This window comes from Rattus norvegicus, chromosome 16 (genome assembly GCF_021556685.1).
Source record: "Rattus norvegicus strain SHRSP/BbbUtx chromosome 16, alternate assembly SHRSP_T2T, whole genome shotgun sequence".
NCBI classification, from domain to species: domain Eukaryota; kingdom Metazoa; phylum Chordata; class Mammalia; order Rodentia; family Muridae; genus Rattus; species Rattus norvegicus.
The window spans coordinates 64,100,507-64,121,351 of record NC_141549.1 but is presented as its reverse complement, the minus strand read 5'-3'; the positions used below and the strand labels follow the sequence as shown (position 1 = coordinate 64,121,351).

The window sequence follows — 20,845 nt, the reverse complement described above, 5'->3', positions numbered from 1 at the left end:
CAGTGGTTGCACACTCACCAGTGGTTCCACGCTCACCAGTGGTTCTACACACACCGATGGTTCAGAATAGCTCCTATTTGTAGCACTTCGTATGAGGCATAGACACACCAGCACAGGAAACAGACCGGTATTCCCAGGTATGGAAAAGATTCCAAAGGGACTTGGGGCCTGATGGTGATTACCATCGGCATCTTGGCATTATTGTCCATGTTGGTGTATATCTATAGAACCACACCCCGAAAGAACTGAATATGTGCAACTTAAGTTTGACCCGCCCTCCGCAATGGTGTTAGAGAACTTGGAGATTAATAATGGCTGTGGGCTGAGCATAGCTTGTTTCCCAGCCTCCCTAAAAATTGTGTTGAAATCGAGTCCTCATGAGACGATGCAGAAGTAGGATCTGCAGGGCCATTTAAGAAGTGGTTAGAGCTCTACTCTCACCCATGGGTGAGGCTGTTTACGAGACTGATAAGGTGGCGCACAGTGAATTTATCTAGACTGGGTCTGTTGTGGAAGCTTGTTAGACTGGGTCTCTTCTGTGCCCTGCATCTCCCGCCATGTGATGCCTTCTGACACCTTGAATGCAGCCCCTTAACCACAGGGCAGAGTATGAGCCAAAATAAGTTTACCCAGGGGATAGAGGAATGGTTCAGTTGGGTAAGAGTCCTTGCTTGGCAACCTCAAAGGTGCAAGGATGTGAATCAGGTGGTTGTGTGCATACACGTGTACACACACACACACACACACACACACACACCCTATATGCACAAAGAAAAACAATAACAAAAGACTAGGCTTTATCTATTCTGTGGTATTGTATTATTAACAGTAAAAACTGGAGAAGACATCCACATACAGGAAACACACACCACACACACACACACACACACACACACACACACACACCACACACACTTTCCCCTCACACATAAACACTAACTTAAAATTAATCACTGTCAAGGTAAAAAGCTACAACTACCAAAGTTTTAGAAGAGAACAGAAAACTCTTCGAAACCAGGGAGGAAGTAAAATTTTCTTAGATGTGGTATGAAAAGCGGACTCTATATAAGGCAAGGGAGACAGAGACAGAGAGGGAAATGAGACTTCACCAGAATTTTAAATACGCGGTCTTGACGAAGGAGTTCTCTGGGATATTTAAAGAATTCTCAGAAAACAAGTGACGTCCAAGAGCAAGATTGGAGCAAGTATTTTTAAAAACAGATAAGCATAAAAGAAGCTCACGGCAAATAGACACCAAGGAACTGGAGACTAAAATCCAATAACAATGTTGAGAACACTTTAAAACGGCTAAAATAAAACGGACAAAAACAAATGTTGGCAAGCACTCGGCGTAGTCGCTGGAAACAGACAAGCACTGCATTGCCAAAGGGAGGGAGTGCTGGCTTTGTATCAACTTGACACAAGCTAGAGCCTTCCGAAAGGAGGGAACCTCAACCATGAAAATGCCTCCATGAGGCCCAGCTCTAAGGCATTTCCTTAATTGGTTATTGATGGTGGGGGAGAGCCCATGGTGGGTGTGCCATCCCCTGGGCTGGTGGTTCTGGGTTCTATGAGAAAACAGGCTGAGCAAGCCAGGGGAAGTCAGTAAGAAGCACTCCATGGCTTCTATATCTGCTCCTGCCTCTGGGATTCTGTTTAAGTTCCTGCCCTGACTTCTTTTGATGGTGAACAGTGATATGGGAGTCCAAGCAAAATAAACCCTTTCCTCCCCAACTGCTTTGGTCATGGCGTTTTCACTGAAGCATTAGAAACCTTAACTAAGACAGAGTGTAAATAGTATTGCCACTTTAGACAACTATTTACAAGGTTAAACATGCATTTTATTATGGTTGTTGTTGTTGCTGCTGTTGTTGTTTCTGTGTGTGTGTCACAGGAAGAGAATGAAAGTGAGTGAGAGAGAGAGAGAGAGACAGAGAGAGAGAGAGAGAGAGAGAGAGACAGAGACAGAGACAGAGACAGAGATATGCATTTGTCATGGCATGTTTGAGAAGGCCAGAGAACATTTGTTTTTTTTTGTTTTTTGTGTTTTGCCTTTTGTATTTTGGGGACAGAGTTTCTCTTTGTAGCCCTGGTTGTCCTGGAACTCACTCCGTAGACCAGGCTGGCCTCGGACTCAGAGATCTGCCTGCCTCTGCTTCTTGAGTGCTAGGATTAAAGGCATGGACTGCCGCCACTCAGCTAAGGGACAGCTTTTTAACCCCTCCTTCCCTTGTGAGTTCTAGGTACTAAACTCAGGTTGTCCTGTTTGTACTGCAAGTGTCTTTACCAGCTGAGCTATCGTGGTGACACCAAAACATATGTTTAATATACTCTTCCCTTCCTCCCTCTCTCTCTTCCTCCCTCCCTCGTACTTCCCACACCTTCCTTGGAAGTATCTGAATTTGCTTCCTCCAGTAACGGATTCATGTAGCACTCACTGCCTTATATTTAGGCTGAATGAATTAAGGCTAGGGAAGCACTCACTGAGCCCTTTGCAATAACAACTGCGAAAGAATGAAGAAGACATCTCAAATCTACAGAGACGGTAGGTTCCCCCCGCCCAGTGTAATTATTATATATATGATGGTTCTGTTTGCGATTTTGTTTTTGGATTTTGATTTCTGCCAAGTACCATTCCACAGAGATGAGAAGAGCCTCCTTGAAATCTGACTGAACAATACAAATCACGTGCAGGTAATTCTAGTACCTGTTGGGGCCATTTTCTCATTACCGGAATAAAACACTTGAGACAAATCCTCTTACAAGGAGGAAAGGTTTATTTCGGCTCATAGTTTTCAGTCTCTAACCACTTGGTCCTGTGGCTTTGTGGCCAGGCAATTATGCCATTGCAGAAGGTGAGGAAAACCGGTCACTCTTGGTGGCTGGGAAACAAAAGGAGAGACAGGAAGGGCCTGGGTCCCATTATTGCCCTCAAGAGCATGTCTCAGGGTCCTTCTTCCCAGGAAGTCCCACCTCCTGAAGGTTCCACCCTTTGCTAATGGTGTCATAGGCAGGAGGCAGAGTTTTCAATCCAGGGACTTTGGGGGACATTCCTGCTCTGAAGTCCGATGAAAACTATTGTTTTGGATACATAATTTCATGTTGCATGAGAGCTGGGACGTTTGACAGAAGAAATGGTGTTTTTATTTGAGCCTTAGAGGACAACTAGAACGTCACCATTTAAGGAAAAGGAACATGGCTTTGAAACCAAATCCACCAGGCAAAGTAAAGACCCCCCAGCCTGCCTTGGGGGAGCTGGGAAGCACAGCAGGTCAGAGCTGAGGGGTGGACTTCCTTCTGCCCTTGGCAGGTACAAACAAGTAGGAAACTGTCCTTGGTAATGAGAGGACAGAGAATGGATGAGGCTTTCAGAATAATTCAGGGCAGAGGGGACAGTTGAGATAGTCAACGTCTCTTCTTCTAACATTTAATTGGGATCTCTCTGAAAAAAACCTAATACCATGTTCTTCCTTGTGCATTTTTAGGGTGAGTATACATTTTTATTATAAATTTAAATGATGATACATACGTTTCAGCTTATTTTAACCACGTTTCAGAATAAGGTGACATAAAATTACTTAGATGTACCTAGTAGAACAAATTATTGTAATTTGACTGTTAGCAACATCATTTAAGAAGGAAAAAATTAAAATAAAAAATGTACATGAACATATTTTTTCTGACTTTTAACATTACTTATTCTTTACTCTCCTTTCAAGCACATTATGGACATATATCTTATATTTGAAAATCCATTGTTTTCGTGATACATTTCTTTGCAGCAGGAGGTGTGTATGTTTTTATTTACATATTATAAATGTTTATTTCCTAGGCATTTTCTTCTGGGTTGAGTATACACATGACATTATAATTAGTGGTAATTTAGATCTGATCAAAATTCTATATCTGCATTGTAGATTATGATAGTTTATTGAGAAGGGGCCTATTAATGAGATAAACCGAGTTTCCCCCTCAGTCAGTCCATGTTTCTAATAACACAGATAATGTATTAAAGGACACAAGGTTTGCCCTTCACGTATTTTATCACTGCAATAAGAAAAGTGACTAAGCCAATAGGAAGCCAATGGAAAAACTGAAAACTTTCTAGGCTAGTGGAAACATCTTCAGTCCAGGAAAGTAAGGATGTTTGGCGACTTGACTCCACATGGTTTTAGTGTATAGGACTTTTGGAGCACTCAACTGGGCCTTTCAGGAGTTAAATTTATACCTTCATCTCCACGAGATAGCTGGATGGGAGGTTTAGACAGCCTCGTCGTTCAATTCAGGGGGAATCGCAGGTGTGGCAAAGCTCCGGAAACAACTGTAGAATAAGCGGGAAGAATCTTTGCAAACATCGCCTTCCCTGTCTGGGATGTGGCCATTTTGAATTCCTGACTTCCTGTCTTTCTTTTGCTTTCTCCTCTGAGCTCCAGGCACAGAAGTTGGGATGTGCCGATGAGTAGGCAGCCATGCACAGCCAGCGCAGGGGAGAAAACAATTACAGCTCAGAAGCACCTACTTCCGCTTCCTCCTCGGCAACCATAGAGCCCTGCACCAACTGCTGACGGCACAGCCGAGAGCACGAAGGAGAAGCACAGGGGACCTTGACTTTCTTTTCTTCCCAGTCATCTGTGTTTATTTTTAGGATGAAAACCAAGCAACCCCCTTGTCCAATCCTAACGGGAAGGCACCGGGGGAGGATCCCCAGACCTGCATTAGAGAGTCATGTCTTACAGTCGTCGTTTTCTCTGGATCCCTGAAGGGAAAACACACAGGAGTCTCCCAAGCTGCCTTCCCCCCTACTTCCTGTCCCTGACACAGGACGACGGACAATGACAAGTTGCAGGACGTATCCTATCTGTTCCAAAATATTCTTAGCTTTGAAAACAACCTTTTAGCCTAGCAAACTGCTAGAAGGGCATATTCTTGATCTTCTGCAGGCCAGCACTGTTTTCTCTTCCCCTTCTGACTAATGTCACTTGGGTTTGATCTCGGGCTAATTGTTAGAATCCTTGGCCTCTTCTCTGTCAGTCGGAAGGCTCTTGGGTTCACTGCCTTGTACTTCTTGAGTTGCGTGCGCCACCCCTCCCCCCACCCCCGAGTTATCTACTTTACTTGTCTACTTTTCTTGGCTCCTGAATTTAATAACTACAGAGGACCTGAACCTTGAGTTTCAAAGTCAGGTGTGAACAAAACACTGACTTTTGGTTTTCATTTTAGTCAACATCAAATTCTGAATTAACACTCTGGTGGACTGTGGGGGTCAGGGGGAGGGGGGCGGGACCAACTTATACCATTTTATAAAAGTTTGTCTTCTTCCATCGCAAGGATTTATAAAATCATAGATTTCTAAAAATCAAGGCTTTGAGGGGGCGGAGGAGACAGATCTCAGTGGTAGAGCGTGTATTTTAGCCTATAAAGCCCTCAATATAAAGTGCTCAATCCTGGGCACCTAAACCAACCAAGTCTTCCATACTCACCTCTTTTCTGGTTGGTGTTAGAGGGTAGAATTTCTCCTACACCTGTCCCACCGTGACAGACTCTGTAAAACTGTGAGCCAAAGCAAACACTTCTCCTTTCCGTTATGAAACAAAACCCCGCACTTTGGGGTTGGTGAGATGGGTGAGCAGGCAGAGGCCTTGACCACGCCATAACCTAAGTTTAATCTCTCGAGTTCCAGCATGGTGGAGGAAGAGAATGTTTGTGTAAGTTGTTTTTACCTCTACATACATTGTGGGGTGTGGGTCTGGGAGACCTCAAGTGTAATAAAAATAAAAGGTTGATTACAAGTGGCTATTTGCATCTCAATAAACAAGTTCATTACAGGCCTTGGGGAATCTGTTTCTGGGGCACACACGATAGCCTGAATCCTACAGCCTAGGGTCTCCATCTCCTCCTTAGGTCTGTCCGTCACCTCTCACTAAGATCTTGTTAATCAAGAAATGCCCCTGGATGACATAAGGGGTTCCCACTTTCTCGCCACTTTCTCCAAAGAATCACAGCGCTCCGAAACCTTTTCTCCGTCACGAGTTCTCAAGCCCTCGCTTTCCTTGTCTTTCCAAATCTTTATCGCAATCCTCTGAGTGCTTAGATTCTAACGTAAAGCAGAAGGACATCTACTGTCAGGGTCTTTCTGCATCGTGGCTGGCTGCTTCCAGAGGCTGGAAACGTAAAACAGAGATACCTACTTCTAAAATCTTAGCTCTCGCTACATAAATCCTGGGTGTGCAGCAGCTTAATAGTGAGGAACACAGACATTTTGATTGCTCATCCCGCTATCTATGCACATTTGACACAATTACGCAAGTATGTAAGATTTGTCTCTAGTTCCTCACATAAGCTTATCTTACGTATAATCGGTCATGCGGCCAACATAATCATTTCAACATGATGGTTCTAATTCTAAGACAACAGTATGAAATAATCACTACTTTGTATCCTGACTGCAGATTCCTAAGACAGCAAGAGTTGTTTCTGGGTCAGGTAAACAAAACACAACCTACATTGTAACTTCTATCTGCTTCTCTTTATTCAACTCTAGACAGAGCCCATTCGTCTATGGCGACTTTAATAACTGCTATAGGCTAAGCCCCAGAGCAGCGATAGTTCAGTCAGATGTCTTAATAACAAAAGCTGGAGCCGGACGACATAATTACTAAAATCTGGCCAGCACCCTCTCTGTCCCAGTGTGGTTTATCTGTGAGGGTAAATCCTTAACTTACCCAGTGAGTCCTAAGAAGACTCCATTGCTATCGAGTAACATCAAGATCCTTCCTCCCATCCAGGTAGTGGTGCACACCTTTAATTCCCACTGGGAGGCAGAGGCAGACAGATCTCTGAGTTCGAGGCCAGTCTGGTCTACAGAGCAAGTTCCAGGACAGCCATGGTTACACAGAGAAACCCTGTTTTGAAGAACAAAACAAAACAGAAAAGGGTCCCCTATCCCGTTAAACTCCAGGTTATAAATCACGCTACTTTCTCCACGTTGGGTTCGTCTCAGTTCCTGCCCTTTAGTGCACATCTGCTCCCTGTTCAGAAGAACTGGCAGGCACAGCCACCTCTTGTTTCAGTGATGGCTGTTCCTTCTGAGGATTTACACCTGCTGTCTACAACGCCTACTTTGAAAGAGAATCTGGGAGAGAATCCTCGTTCTCACTGTCTTTCCTGTCATAGGAAGTGACACCCCATATACAACCACTAAGGAGTTAGACTATCTCACAGTTTATGGCTCTGATGACAATTAGGTTGTAAAAATACTACAAAAGCAATTCACTTTTGTTCTCTCCATCCTCTTCATTACCTACATGTTCATTACAAGAATGTTCTGTCCTCCACGATTGAGCATCCTCATTGTTATAATGTCTTCATACTGACTTCTCCTCATATCTCCTATTATGAAGCCGTAGCAAGATGACACTAAGTGCACTGCTGTTATTGATAAAGTCATGTGAGCATTCAACTCCGGTCCACCTGGTTATCGTGTTCCTCAACTACAGTCAACTTATCAGTGACCGCAACACATAGACTTAAGCACAGTGGTAACACTCTTAGATCCTAAAACCCTATTACAATCATATGTACAAGTTTCCCGTAGAAAAGAATAATACACAAAAATACAATGTCCATCAATCTTCCTGATTTCACTCTGGTATCCCATCTACTATGTTACACACTTCAGGGTAACCATGGTATAATGACAATATTGAATCACATATTTTTATACATTAGTCTCTTTAGTTATTTTTAGGAATTGAAGGTTAAAGTTTATCTTCACTGTTTAAATTAAGTGTTGATTATTTCTGTCTTGGCTGTTCTAGAGTCATTGAGAAAATATTCTACCTATCACACATGTGGTTTTATTTATTTTTAAATTACTTCAATCCCTCCTTTCTTAGTTAGGGTTTGACTTCTGTGAACAGACACCATGACCAAGGCAACTTTTATAAAGACAACATTTAATTGGGGCTGGCTTACAGGTTCAGAGGTTCAGTCCATTATCAACAAGGTGGGAACATGGCAGCATCCAGGCAGGCCTAGTGCAGGAGGAGCTGAGAACCCTACATTTTCATCTGAAGGCTGCTAGGAGAAGACTCACTCCAGGCAGCTAGGACTAGGGTATGAAACCCACTCCCACAGTGACACACTTACTCCAATAGGTCACACCTACTCCAACAGGGCCACACCTCTTAATAGTGCCACTCCCTAGGCCAAGCATATACAAACCATCACAACTCCCAAATTCTATTGGCTCTAGAGCATGAACATTATAATGATCTGATACATTTATGAACCATCACTGTCTAAAGAGATTATCAGTTTGCCCTGCTTCCCAAAATGCAGGGCTGAATCTGATTTGAGCATCTCACAGTACTGTTCACACACATCCTAATTCCATAGCTGTAAAAACGCACCCTTCACACATAAGCCTATGCCATCAATCACTTTTTGGTGATTCTTTTGTCTTTGATAGCTTCATATGGCAGCAAGGCACAGCAAGGTTGCCTGGAGTCAAAGCTGACCTAAGAACAGAACAGCTCCATGATCCTTAGGCAGCAGTCACAACAGTCAGCATTTCTGGTGTCTTACATGTGGACGAACACATTCCTCACAGGATTTTTCTGAGGGCTATTGCGATGCCTCCTGTCTTTGTTGGGGTTACCATTGCTGTGATGCAGCACCATGACCCAAAAGGAAGCCGGGGAGGAAAGGGTTTATTTGGCCTACACTTCCCGTATCACTGAAGTTCATCATTGAAGGAAGTCAGAACAGGAACTCAAACAGGGCAGGAACCTGGAGGCAGGAGCTGATGTAGAGGCCAGGGAGGGGCAGTAAACAGCTTTACTGCCTTGCTCTCCAAGGCTCGCTCAGCCTTATTTCCTACAGAACCCAGGTCCACCAGCCTAGGATGTCACCACCAGTAATGGGCTGCACCCTTCCCCACCAATGACTAAGGAAAATGTCTTACAGACCTGATCTTATGGAGGCATTTTCTTAGTTGAGGTTCTCTCCTTCTTGGCCCTGTATCATGGTGACATAAAACTCGCCAGTGTAGCTGCCACATTTTGAAATTAAGCATATGTTCTTTTGAAATCTTGAATAGTGGACCCACCCTCTCCCCCAACCCATCAAAAAATTTTGTAAAGACAAGTTTAATTTTAATGAAATGCTATCAAGAGGCAGGTCTACAGGACAGCTTATTACTGGCCTCCTATCTTTAAAAACAATACATAGGTATTTTAAAATATACACTTAATAATATAATATAGTTGTGTGTGTGCACATGCACGTGTGTGTGTGTGTGTGTGTGTGTGTGTGTGTGTGTGTGTGTGTGTGTGAGACAACACATGTATGACAGTCAGAGGATAACTTGTGGGAGCCAGTTCTCTCTTACCACATGGGTTCTGGGGACTGGACTCAGGTCAGCACGCTTGGTGGCTGGCATCTTTATTGGCTGAGCTGCCTTCCTAACCCTAACAATTATTAAGTACTGACATCTAAACATTGGCTTATGCCCAAAATTCATGTCCTTAAATGTGTGTCCCTGGGTCTGTCATTCATTGGTCAATGCTGGATGACTCAGTCACAACTATCTTTTTCCTCCAGTCTTCCTGTGCCTGGTCTTTAGTTTCTTCAGTTTTTCTTTATGTGGATGTATCTGGCCCCTGAGGTCGCAGGAGTCTCAACAGGACTCATGGAAAAGTACTTATTTCTTTCCTTCTACTAGTCATGCCTTAGCTAGCCGGGCATTAACAATCTTGTATCGATTATTCATGTCTGTTATCCTCGCATTCCCATTCTCTTGAACTCTAGCTTGATCCCCCACTGATTCATCACCTGCACTGTCTCCTATCTGGCTCAGGTAGACTTCACTCTGATGATTAATTCATTGGTTAGATGCTACTGAAGTTCCTCATGGTAGGAGAGACTGAGAAACGTTCTCGGTTCTCCCCTCTCTGGGAGGAGTGCAGCCCCCTCAGATCTTAGTGCATTGCTGTCTTACCTTCTACTCTTCTTTGTTGTCTGAGATAGAATATTTGGGGTTGGTGGCCCAGGGAAGGTAGCCTAGCTGTGTGACCATAAAAGACTCAGGAACATACTGCCCAATGTGAGGCAGGCTGGTAGCTCATCTGTGAGTAATGGCTCTTGATCCTGTAGGAGATACGTCACTATGTAAGGCATGGTGTTATCTTCTCTGGCCCAACCCTCACATTCAAGGCCCGAGAACTGCTGTTTCTGTCTCCAGCACAGCTTGGGTGGGGAGCAAGTTCAAATTCACACCCAGCCTCCCTGTTTGAATTTGCCAAGATGCTCTCTGAGTATAGCGATCCCTGAGTATTTGTACTTGGCCTACAGCTCCCCCATTTCTGCTAAGCCGTGAGTTCCTCTCCCTATGGCCTAATGCGCTAGCTTTCACGTGTACCTCAGCTATCGTCAAAAGCATTTGTCAGCTCTTGAAGTTCTGGTTTCATAATGCAATCTTCACTTTCCTTTTTATCATGATTAGAATTGGGAAGAAAGCGGTGATTTGGCCTTTTCATCTCCTTGCCTCAGTTGGAACTCTCCCCTTCCATCTCAGAGTCTCAGGGTGCAGCTCAGGTTGTCCTTGAACTTGTGATCTTGAGAAATGAGATTACAGATGGCTGTCGCCACGCTCAGTGTTCAAGCATTTATTTCAGCTATGTGCAGTGGTCAGTCTGTGACCCCTGCTGAAGTGCTGAAAGAGTTGGAGAGCCCTCAGTGAGGTCTGTGAATGTAGTTACTCCCTCAGGTATCAGGGGCAAAGGAACGAGGAAAGTGCTGTAGAGTTCAGAGTCTTCCTACCTGGTGTCCGAGTCAGACAAGAAGAATTAGACACCCAGACCTGTCTATAAACTAGTGACCTAGACACTTCCGCCAAAATATTGCACTAATGTGGAACTTAAGCACTTAAAGCGATAAGGTAAACAATTTGATTCTTTGCTTTCATTTTTGAAAAGATATATGAAATGTACAGAAAGGAAAAAAACCCTCAGACTTAATATATCTACAGAGAAGAGCTGTCATAGAAATAATCTGCCATATAATCAGAATAAATCATAAAGGAGGCTTGAATACTTCCTTTGGTGGGAATATATGTGTGCACACCCAGAAACCATTTACAGTCTACCTGTGTATATGGTGCCCATGCACACATTAAATGTGTGTATTCAACACCTGGGGCTACTTTCACCATGTGCTATCTTGAGAAACATATAGGTAAATCATTTATATATATTCCTTATTTTAACCGGCACTTAGTATTTTTTTAAAAGATTTATTTATTTATTCCATGTATGTGAGTACACTGTTACTGTCTTTGGACAGACCAGAAGAGGGCATCGGATCCCATTACAGATGGTTGTAAGCCACCATGTGGTTGCTGGGAATTGAACTCAGGTCCTTTGGAAGAGCAGTCAGTGCTCTTAACCATTTCTCCAGCCCCAGTACTTAGTATTTTTAATTATGAGAAAGTTAGTTTACACTTTAAAACTATTGATAAAGTACCAGTAATGATAAAAGTAGTATTGATAAGGTACTTCTGGGTAATTTCTTGTCTACTCAGTGGCTGCTTTCTAGGAACCTCTCTCTTTTTTAAAAAGATGCATTTATTTATTATATATAAGTACACTGTAGCTGTCTTCAGACACACCAGAACAGGGCATCGGATCCCATTATAGATGGTTGTGAGCCACCATGTGGTTGCTGGGATTTGAACTCAGGACCTCTGGAAGAGCAGTTAGTGCTCTTAACCACTGAGCTATCTCTCCAGCCCGGAACCTCTTTGTTAATGGTTCTGGGGAACAAAGCCAGGGTCCTGCACAAGCTGATTGTCAAACAAAGGCTAAGTCACCCAGACTGGCCTTGAACTCACTTTGAAACTCACACTGGCCTAAACTCAGAATGTCCCTACATTCCGAGCCTCCAGAGTAGGCGGGCTATAGAACTGCATCAACAGGTACTGTGCAGTTCTCTCCCAGTAAATGTGCGCTGAGTGGGGTTTCCGAGTCTTTTCTAAAGTTTCAGCCGCCCCTGAAGGTCTCCTTTACCTCACTTACTGGTATGGAGGTGTGTGCCTACGAGTACAGCAGTTGGAGACCCAGGCAGGAGAGCGCAGGTATGAGGTCAGCCTGGGACACACAGTAAAATCTAATCTGCAAACAAAGCCAGACAGAGTGCGGGAAATCCTAGTCAAGGAACTGGGGACAGAAATGGTCAAGTGTGTACAAGGAAGAGCCACCCTGATGGAGAAGAGTGCAAGCAGGATTTCTTCCATAGGACACACCTGCCATATTTTAAATTCATTTGCGACAACAAACACATTTTTAGGGTATTTAAAAAGAATATCTTTAAACTAAGGGGAATTTTTTTTTAAAGGTTAAAAACAATGCTTTAGACTCTAAAGTTTAGAGAACAGTTGTTGGGCCTAAAGCCTCAAGACACCACATTCTTTGTTTATAAAATATTCTAAGAAGGAGCTGAAGGGGTTGCAACCCCATAGGAAGAACAACAATGTCATCCAACCAGACCCCCCAGAGCTCCCAGAGACTAAACCACCAACCAAAGAGTACACATGGAGGGACCCATGGTTCCAACTGCATATGTAGCAGAGGATGGCACTGTCTGGCGTCAAAGGGAGGAGAGGCTCTTGGTCCTGAGCAGGCTCCATGCCCCAGTGTAGGGAAAGCCAGGGTGGTGAGGAGGGAGTGGGTAGGTGGGGGAGGCACCTTCATAGAAGCAGGGGGAGGGGAATGGGAGAGGGGTTTGTGGAGGGGAAACCAGGAAAGAGGATAACATTTGAAATATAAATAAGTAAAATAGCGAATAATAATAATAGTAATAATAATAAATGTTTTAAAACTACAATTTGCTGTGTGTGATGGTGCAGCACACCTTTAATCCCAGCACTCAGGAGTCGGAGGCAGTAGGATAGCTGTGAGTTCAAGGCCAGTGTAGTTTACACAGTGAGCTCCAGGAGAGCCAGAGCTATAAAGAGACCCTGTCTCAGACAAACACACCTCAGGCCCCACCTCCCACTGTCCCCAAAATCTACACCTCCAGCCTCACATCACAAACCAGGCAACCAAACACATGTTCTACACTATATACAGCTCGGTCCTGGTACTGACATTTTTCTCGCTTTACAATTTAAAGGGAAAAAAGGTTATTATGAATTTAGCTTTTATTCAAAATTAAATAAGCAAAAGCAAAAATCTTAAGAAACTTGTACAAATTACTTACATAAAAGAAAGTTAATAGAGACAGTCACAAATCTGCAACAAATAATTATAAAAGGGCCGGGCAGCATGGACATACCCATGTCGCAGCACGGTGCTCTAACTGTGGTATGAATAAGGCATAACTAACATTTGCACCAAGACCAGAGTCAAAACAAAACAAACCTTACAAGCTTAGTCCTACATGAAGCTTTTCCTCCTCCCCCAGATCCTCAACCAATTATACACTACATATTTCCTTAAATACAAGTTATCGTTTCAAACTCTAAATGACATAGACGGGCAGTTAATGTGAAAAGCCCCCTAAAATGTACAAGCTAACTGGCTGAATCGAGTTCTCCGTCTACCTTTATGTACATTTAATGTAAACCGTATTTTCACAGTTTTAAGAGTTTATGAGTGGGTGCACAGTACCATGTCAGGTTTGCAGTTGTTACTGGAGACTGGCTCTAGAGTCTGCATCCTGCCTGCCGGCCACTGGGATGCATGTATTTACATAAATAATTAACTGTGTCATAGTCAATGGCCAAGACAGTTCAGCAAGAGCAGAATTTCCAACAGAAAATGATACTCTATACCATAGTTTACACACTTGTGCAAATAGAAGCATCAGGACAAATAAATCTGAGGCAAATTCAATCTGCGAAAACTTCTATGACTACTGTTGTAAACTTGGGCAGTAGAGGACCTTCAGCAAGTTCACTCTCTATGGCTTTTTTTTTTTGTCTTTTAAAATTTAAAGCCAGAGAAAAAGCACACACACACACACACTACACACACACACACTACACACACACACACACACACACGCACACGCACGCACACACGCACGCACATACACACGTGCATGAGCACACACACGTACACATGTGTATACGCACACGCGCACACACACACACATCATACATACACGGAGTTCTTAGTTCATTTAGAGTATGGTACATAGTGCAACTTTATCACAATGTCGAGGTTTAACACACATTCAGTGCGTGTTTTCTGTGCAAGTTCTTAGTGGTCTAGGACCTAGTTGAAGGTATTCATTTGCAGATCCACGAGATTCAGGAGGTTGAAGAAAAGAAAAGTTTCCTTAATTTCTCAAACCAGCACTGGGTGTGCAAAGGCAGCGGGCAATCCGGCCATCAAGGAGCCAGATCAGGGCGACTTTAAAGTAAGATCCAACCGCTTCTCAGCCTCTGGGCTAAGAGCGAGCAAAACGAGATCCAAGCAGTTCATTACTTAGATTGGTCTCTAGAAAAATAAGTCAGAATATGCTGTATCTTGGTCAACCGCTCCTCCAAAGACTTCATTGACAGTACAGAGAGCTGATACCGCGGGTCTACAGGAAGGACTGCCAGCAGCCACCAACACCATGCAGGTCCGTTGGGTGTTGCCTAAAACCAACCAACAGTTCAGATATTAATGTAACAGTAAAACAACAAAACAGAAACGACTTGACCTATGTGCCAGGTACCATCCTGTCTGTCCATAACATCGGCACGTGAGTAGTCTGCCTACAGACAGTGAGGAACCCAAGTTGGGACCTGTGGTATGACCATGGAGTCTCTCGGCTCCATGTTAGTCAGGATTCGAATCTGGTCCTGATGCCATCTGGGGCCCGCCCCTCTGCTGTGTGCCAGTCCTGTGCTCTGTAGCCCTCCAGCAGTGCCTCTACCTTCCTTCAGTCGGTCACCAATAGCATCTCTCCAGTTGTAAAGGTCAAAATGTCTCCAGATAGTGCCAAATGTCTCATGAGGCCAGACCAGGTTGTTTAAAGCACTACAGAAAGTTAATTGATACTTGATATTTTTATTATAAAACTGGAATCCTAAAAAAGAAGAAAAAATTCGGCTTCCCATTTAGTTTGAAAAATTAACATCACATGGGTGAGGAAAAATGCCACAATGGGCAGCACAGACAGAATGGGTCTGGTCCTCTGTCTGGAAATGGTCCTGATGCTGACATAAGAGACTCATTGGGATCGGAGAGACTCAGACCAACCCTGAAGGACAGTGAGAGATGGAGCATACTTGGATCTATTATCTTTCCACCTGCATATATTTACAGCTATTCCACTATGAAATTAATCATCTTTTAACCGTAAATACTTTATTCAATCCAAAATGTTCTGCTTAATATTCGCTCTCTCATGAGCCTGTGTGGCTGGATTCCCCAGGGTAAGGAGCCTCCCAGTGGGTTTTACAATTGCTAGTGTACAGCTCGGTACACAGAAGGAATCTAAATCCCATTACTAATTAGGTTCAGTTTGAGTGCAAACCCCAGTACTTGACCAAGACCCCAAGAATGACAGTTTTATGCTAATGGAAGAGTTACACACAACAAGATAAAAGTGAACTGAAATGGTGAACAGTAGATAGGAGATAAAAGGAGAGGAGCAGACTTCCTAAAGCATGGAAAGTCACACTTCTCTCAACTGTCAAAGGGACAGCTAACAGGCAGGGAGTATGGTGGCTTCTGAGTCACAGTTTAACACAGGCTAGCATTCCACTTTAAACCTTACAACCCTCCAGACATCCTGAGACAAGGCCTCCCTTCCTCTGAGGCACTCCTTCCTACAGGCATCTTGCCTGTGCTAATGTAGCAGATACCAGTGCTCTAGAGAGTACAGCCGTGATGCTAAAAGCAATAGCAGGGGGGATGTGGGAAGCTATCCGTCAGGTTCATGGGGAAGGCAGACTGGCAGCGGCAGCACAGCAATCCTACCTGGAGGTTTTCTTCCCTCTCTGGCATTGATCCAAAGTGTTGAAGGATTTGGCTTCGAAATCTGTCTCTTAAATTCTGAAACCAGCTGCAGGCCTGCGAGTACACCAAGTCGTGGAGTTCTCTCAGACTCCTTATTTCATCTCCGTTCTCAATCTAGGAAGAACAGTCAGTAAGATCTCGGGACTTCCTAGCCATTAGCATCAGCCCCAGGGAACACACAAACACTGGGACACCGGGAATGTCCTTATCGGTGCTGGGCTATCAGTTATTCTCAGGTGACAGCAGGTTATGGTTCTGCCCTACAGAGCGCTAACAGGACTCGCTGGGAAGAGCAGAGCCTGGTGTCCACCCAGAGCAGGCAGCAACCTGACTGATAGCCAGCCTGGGAAGGAGGAAGTATGAGGGACAATGAGCTCTGGTTCAAAGGTCTACACAATTTGGAATAGAACAATTGCTACAGTGAAAAGAAAAATGGGGCACTTGGGTTACAAACCACATGGCAGAAAGCAGCAACAGGAGGGCAGGCATAACCACATCTTTTACAGAAGAACTGGGTCAAAACACAAAAAATGCATGCTAAAAAAAACTGGCATGTCAAAAGGTGGAGAATAAAGTAAACGATTTCAACTTCTGCCATAAGGGTCCGAGGCTGTGGGTGCCTGCACGCACCCTTTAGACACCAAGTGGCAAACGTAAAAGGAAGGACATCTTCCAGCCACGAGAAGACCAAGAGGACACAGGCGGATGGATGGTCAAGGACTCATCCATCCAAACAGGTGTACCATGGGCCTGGCCCACTGGCTATGGGAAGATTTTGAAATACAAAAGACACAAGATGCAAAAGGCCACCAGTTCTTACTTCTGAAAAAAGTAAAATGACAATTAAATATGCATTAAAACCAGTTGTAATTTGCATAACGTGATACAGCCACAAGCTGTGCTTAAAAACAGTTAAAATGACAAGAGCGTGATACAGCCACAAGTTGTGCTTAAAAACAGTTAAAATGACAAGAGCTGCACCTCTGAAAGACAAAACCACCCAGGAAACAAAGAAAAATTCCAAAAGCAAGCTTTTTAAAGGTAAAGAATATTGCTACAACAATTAAATAGAGCTTAACAATTCATTAGACATTATAGAAAATAGAATTACCACCACAAAAAGAAGAGGTAAACAATACAATTGAGGTCTTCCAGAACAGACAAAAGCAAAAGCAAAAAGCTAAAATGTATGTCAGTTTCTAAACACTCTTCCAATTCACTACTCTACTCTACTGGATGTGTGGTTTTAGCTGTATGTTGTTCAGCTGTCCACCCAAAGGACTTTACCACTAAATATGATCTATCATTATATAAATTTACCTAAAATTAAAATAGGCTTAAGGGTTTTACAATGCATACCATCTTTAGCTAATAATTTCACAAGACAAAGACTATCAATCAACTAAAATTTTCAACTCATAAAATATTCTGCCCTTGATAGAGCAAATATCCCCATGAGATATTTTGTCTGTTTGCCTCAGGGTCTCTCTATGTAGTCCCAACTATTCCCGGACTCTCTATGTAGACCAGGTTGGCCTCAAACTCAGAGATCTGCCTGCCCCTGCCTCCTGCCACATGGCATCTTTTTATAAAAGAGAGAACAGGCAATATCAAGCCAATCACATTTCTCAGCAGAGAGGCAGTGTGGTGTAATGAGAGTTCACAGGATACGGAGTCAGTCAGCCTTCGATGGTTTCTGTCACACATCTGATTCTCAATTACTCTCTGTATCTGTTAACTGTCTCAGACTTGTGAAAACTATGAACTAACTCTTTGGGAAGATGTGGAACAATCAGGAAATGTTGACTGAAATAAAGGGCTAAGATAGGTCAGTGGACAGTGATGATGTAAGACCTATGTTTTATCCAGTCTTTTCTGTAGAAATTGCTTTCAATTTGATACTTAAAACAGCAGCCACTTTCTGGGACTTTAATTCCAGTTGATAAATTAGAGGCCACAGCAATTCTGTCTAAGGAAGATGTCAGTCACCATAGGATGGGTGCATAGGACAGTTATCAGCAGCACGCAACACGCAACACACATACACACACACACACACACACACACACACACACACACACACACACACACACAATGGTAGGGTCTTATCTGGGGCATCCTACCATTTTAAATCAGCATCCAGTTGGATTTACTTTATAATTGAGATTGTCTCTGGCACAGAAAAAACCCTCATACACAAAGCAGCCCTTAAAAGAATTCTGTGTCTACTTTTACATTAAATTTTAGTCTATGAATTATTGCAGTTTTAGTATTAATGAATCAAATAAAATGAGGTAGAGATTCACAAACTTAAAACTTTGATGAGCTGGAAGTTCAATTTAGTCAACTGCTACCGTTAAGTGGTTACCGTGACGACTACTGTAACACAAGCATAAGTAGCGTCTAGGCACCATGCTGCCTGGGATGTCTGGGATGTGAACGGGCAGTAGCTTCCCCGCGTGCTCCTGAATGGGCAAACGATTCAAGAGGAAGATAAAGGAAAGGTGACTGGCGCCAACCTTCCTAAGCAGCCATGAGCAGTGGCAGAGCAGGCTCCCATGTCTAAAAACCTCTCCTACACACTGGTACCAAGCCCAGGACACAGTGGCCCAGAATGCACCGGGAAAGAACATTTCCATACCTTAACATCTTCCAGATACTCAATGTCCGCAGTGCAATACCCATCTTTCATTCCTCTTTTTAAAACTCTGAACCGCTTTCCTCCAACTGTGTCAACAACAGACCTTCCGTCAGGTAAGAAATGCACATTTCGAATTTGTAACATACAACCATAATCTGCAAAACTAAGAGAAAAACATTGTTTAAGCCTAAGTGTGCAAAGCTCACTCGGACACAAAGGAAGCTCGGGTGTAAACACAGCCGTCCAAGTTCACGAGGAGCCTACCTGTTTTGTGTATCACTGACACACATCCCGAACTGCTTGGTTCCAGTCTGGATACTTCTTCGGATCATGAGCCTGTATCTGGGCTCAAACACATGGAGAGGGCAAGGCACAGTGGGGTAGGCCATAGTGCAAACGAATATTGGGACATTCTTGGTCAAGCTGAAGGAGAAGACATTTCATTGTTACAAACAAGATCAAAAACATATCAGGTTCACTGAAGTCTTACCACAGCAAAAAATATAAACAACAATAACAAATGTGCCCTCTTGGTTCCTGACTGAACAGGAAGGAGCTCCCTGCATTGAGTTCACACCGATGAGTTCCGGAAACTAGATCTAATTACGATTCTCCTATTTATAAGCCGGAGTTCTAAAATAGCAGGTACCATACAGAGCTATTTCCAAAACTCAAAAGGAAGTTTATCATAACATTTTATGTTGAGAACTTGTTTAAAATAATTATGATATAGGGCAGAGTTATAGCTTTATCCATAAAACGTTAAGAAAAAAAACTGGACTTCCAAAATGGATGAAAACTCTTAACCATGATATGTTTTAAAAAAACAAACAGAATTCAATAAAATAATGTTCTTGTCAGGTAACTGAAGTGACAGATACCTTCCTTCTGCCAGGGACCAAGACAATGTCCAGACAGCAAGGACGAGAAAGCCAGTCTTGTGGGGGCAGCAGAGGAAAACACTGCACAGAGGCACCTGACTCCACAGCAGAAACACCACGGTTCTTTGGTAGCCGGCATCCTTGGGACCAAGCCCACAGGTGCAGAAATGGATGTCCACAGCAGCACTGTGGGGAATGGCTGTGGGCCGGAGGTGCGAAGAGGAGAGGGACGCAGTAAAGCCTGGGGTAGCTGAAGATGGTGTGCCCACAGGCCCAGGGCTGCACTGACTTACAGAGGCCCGGGGAACAATGCAGCCAGCATGGTCCGTGTACTTCGATAAGGTCCTGGAGAGCACGCTCCAGGGCTATGGGTTCCCTTTTAATGTTGCTGCTACGTGACCACTAATGACCTAAGGACATGCGTTGCTTAACACAAAGGTGCAGTTACAAAATAGCCCAGCTAGTAAGCATGGATGCCCATGGCTTCTCAGCTCCACTCAGCTCTCCCTCCACCTGCTGCCTTGGCTCCTCATGTACACTTTCCTCAGGGCGGGCTGGCTTCACCGCCATGCTTGAGATCTGAAGTGTCACAGACTCTCTATGCTGGCCTTCTCCTGGAGTAGCCAAAAGAGACAGGGGCTTCATCTCAGTATTTCTATCACAAAAGTACACAATAAAACATTGGTTTCTTGGGAGGAAAAGTCGCTAGCAGGGCCTGTAAAGGAAAGCTTAGAAACCTTGTCCTGAAAGCCAGTGGCCTGTGAAGACTTCCCAGGGGCACACATGGGAAAGTTCAGGTTCACAAGCACAATTCGTTCTGTTTCAGAAGTGAAAGATCCAACGTTCTACTTGTGTTTAAAAACAGCAGGAGCAAGCCACTGTAAATAACAGCCATAAAGTTAACAGAGTCTTCGCTGTGTTAGCCGGGAGAGCAAAGGAAACAGCCGAGAAACTAAAACCCACCAGAGAAAGTCAGAGATCCAAGTGACCGATCAGAATGTCACAAGTGTTTAAGAACAAGAACAGAAGACCTAGAGAGCAGGCAGAGCTGGGCGACTCTATCCAGCGTCGAATGGTCCCCGGCAGTGGGGACAGCTGCTAACACCCCAAAGTTGCCTCTGGGTGCTTCCCGTCCTAACTTGGATGGTCTCCTACTGGTATCTCTACTGAGCATTTGACCCCTGCCCATTCCTTCATAGCCTCTCCCACTCCTGGTCCCTCCCCCAGTGGTTCTCCACCTGTGGGGTGCGACCCCTTCGGGTGTCAAATGATCATTTCACAGGGGTTGCCTAAGACCATCTGAAAACACA

General features: G+C 43.9%; 2 protein-coding genes across 1 annotated transcript in view; both read right to left on the bottom strand.

Moving 5' to 3' along the window:
- The window catches only part of Erich1 (glutamate-rich 1), a gene marked incomplete at its 5' end in the record, with an annotated part of 52,793,804 nt that overhangs the window by 19,543,012 nt on the left and 33,229,947 nt on the right, over nucleotides 1-20,845 (bottom strand).
- The window catches only part of Lonrf1 (LON peptidase N-terminal domain and ring finger 1), a 30,491-nt gene continuing 22,826 nt past the window's right edge, over nucleotides 13,181-20,845 (bottom strand). The window contains 4 exon segments of the mRNA NM_001432814.1: nucleotides 13,181-14,644; nucleotides 15,975-16,127; nucleotides 18,655-18,817; nucleotides 18,919-19,077. Coding sequence (NP_001419743.1) covers nucleotides 14,486-14,644; nucleotides 15,975-16,127; nucleotides 18,655-18,817; nucleotides 18,919-19,077 — 634 coding nt within the window. The 3' untranslated portion in view covers nucleotides 13,181-14,485.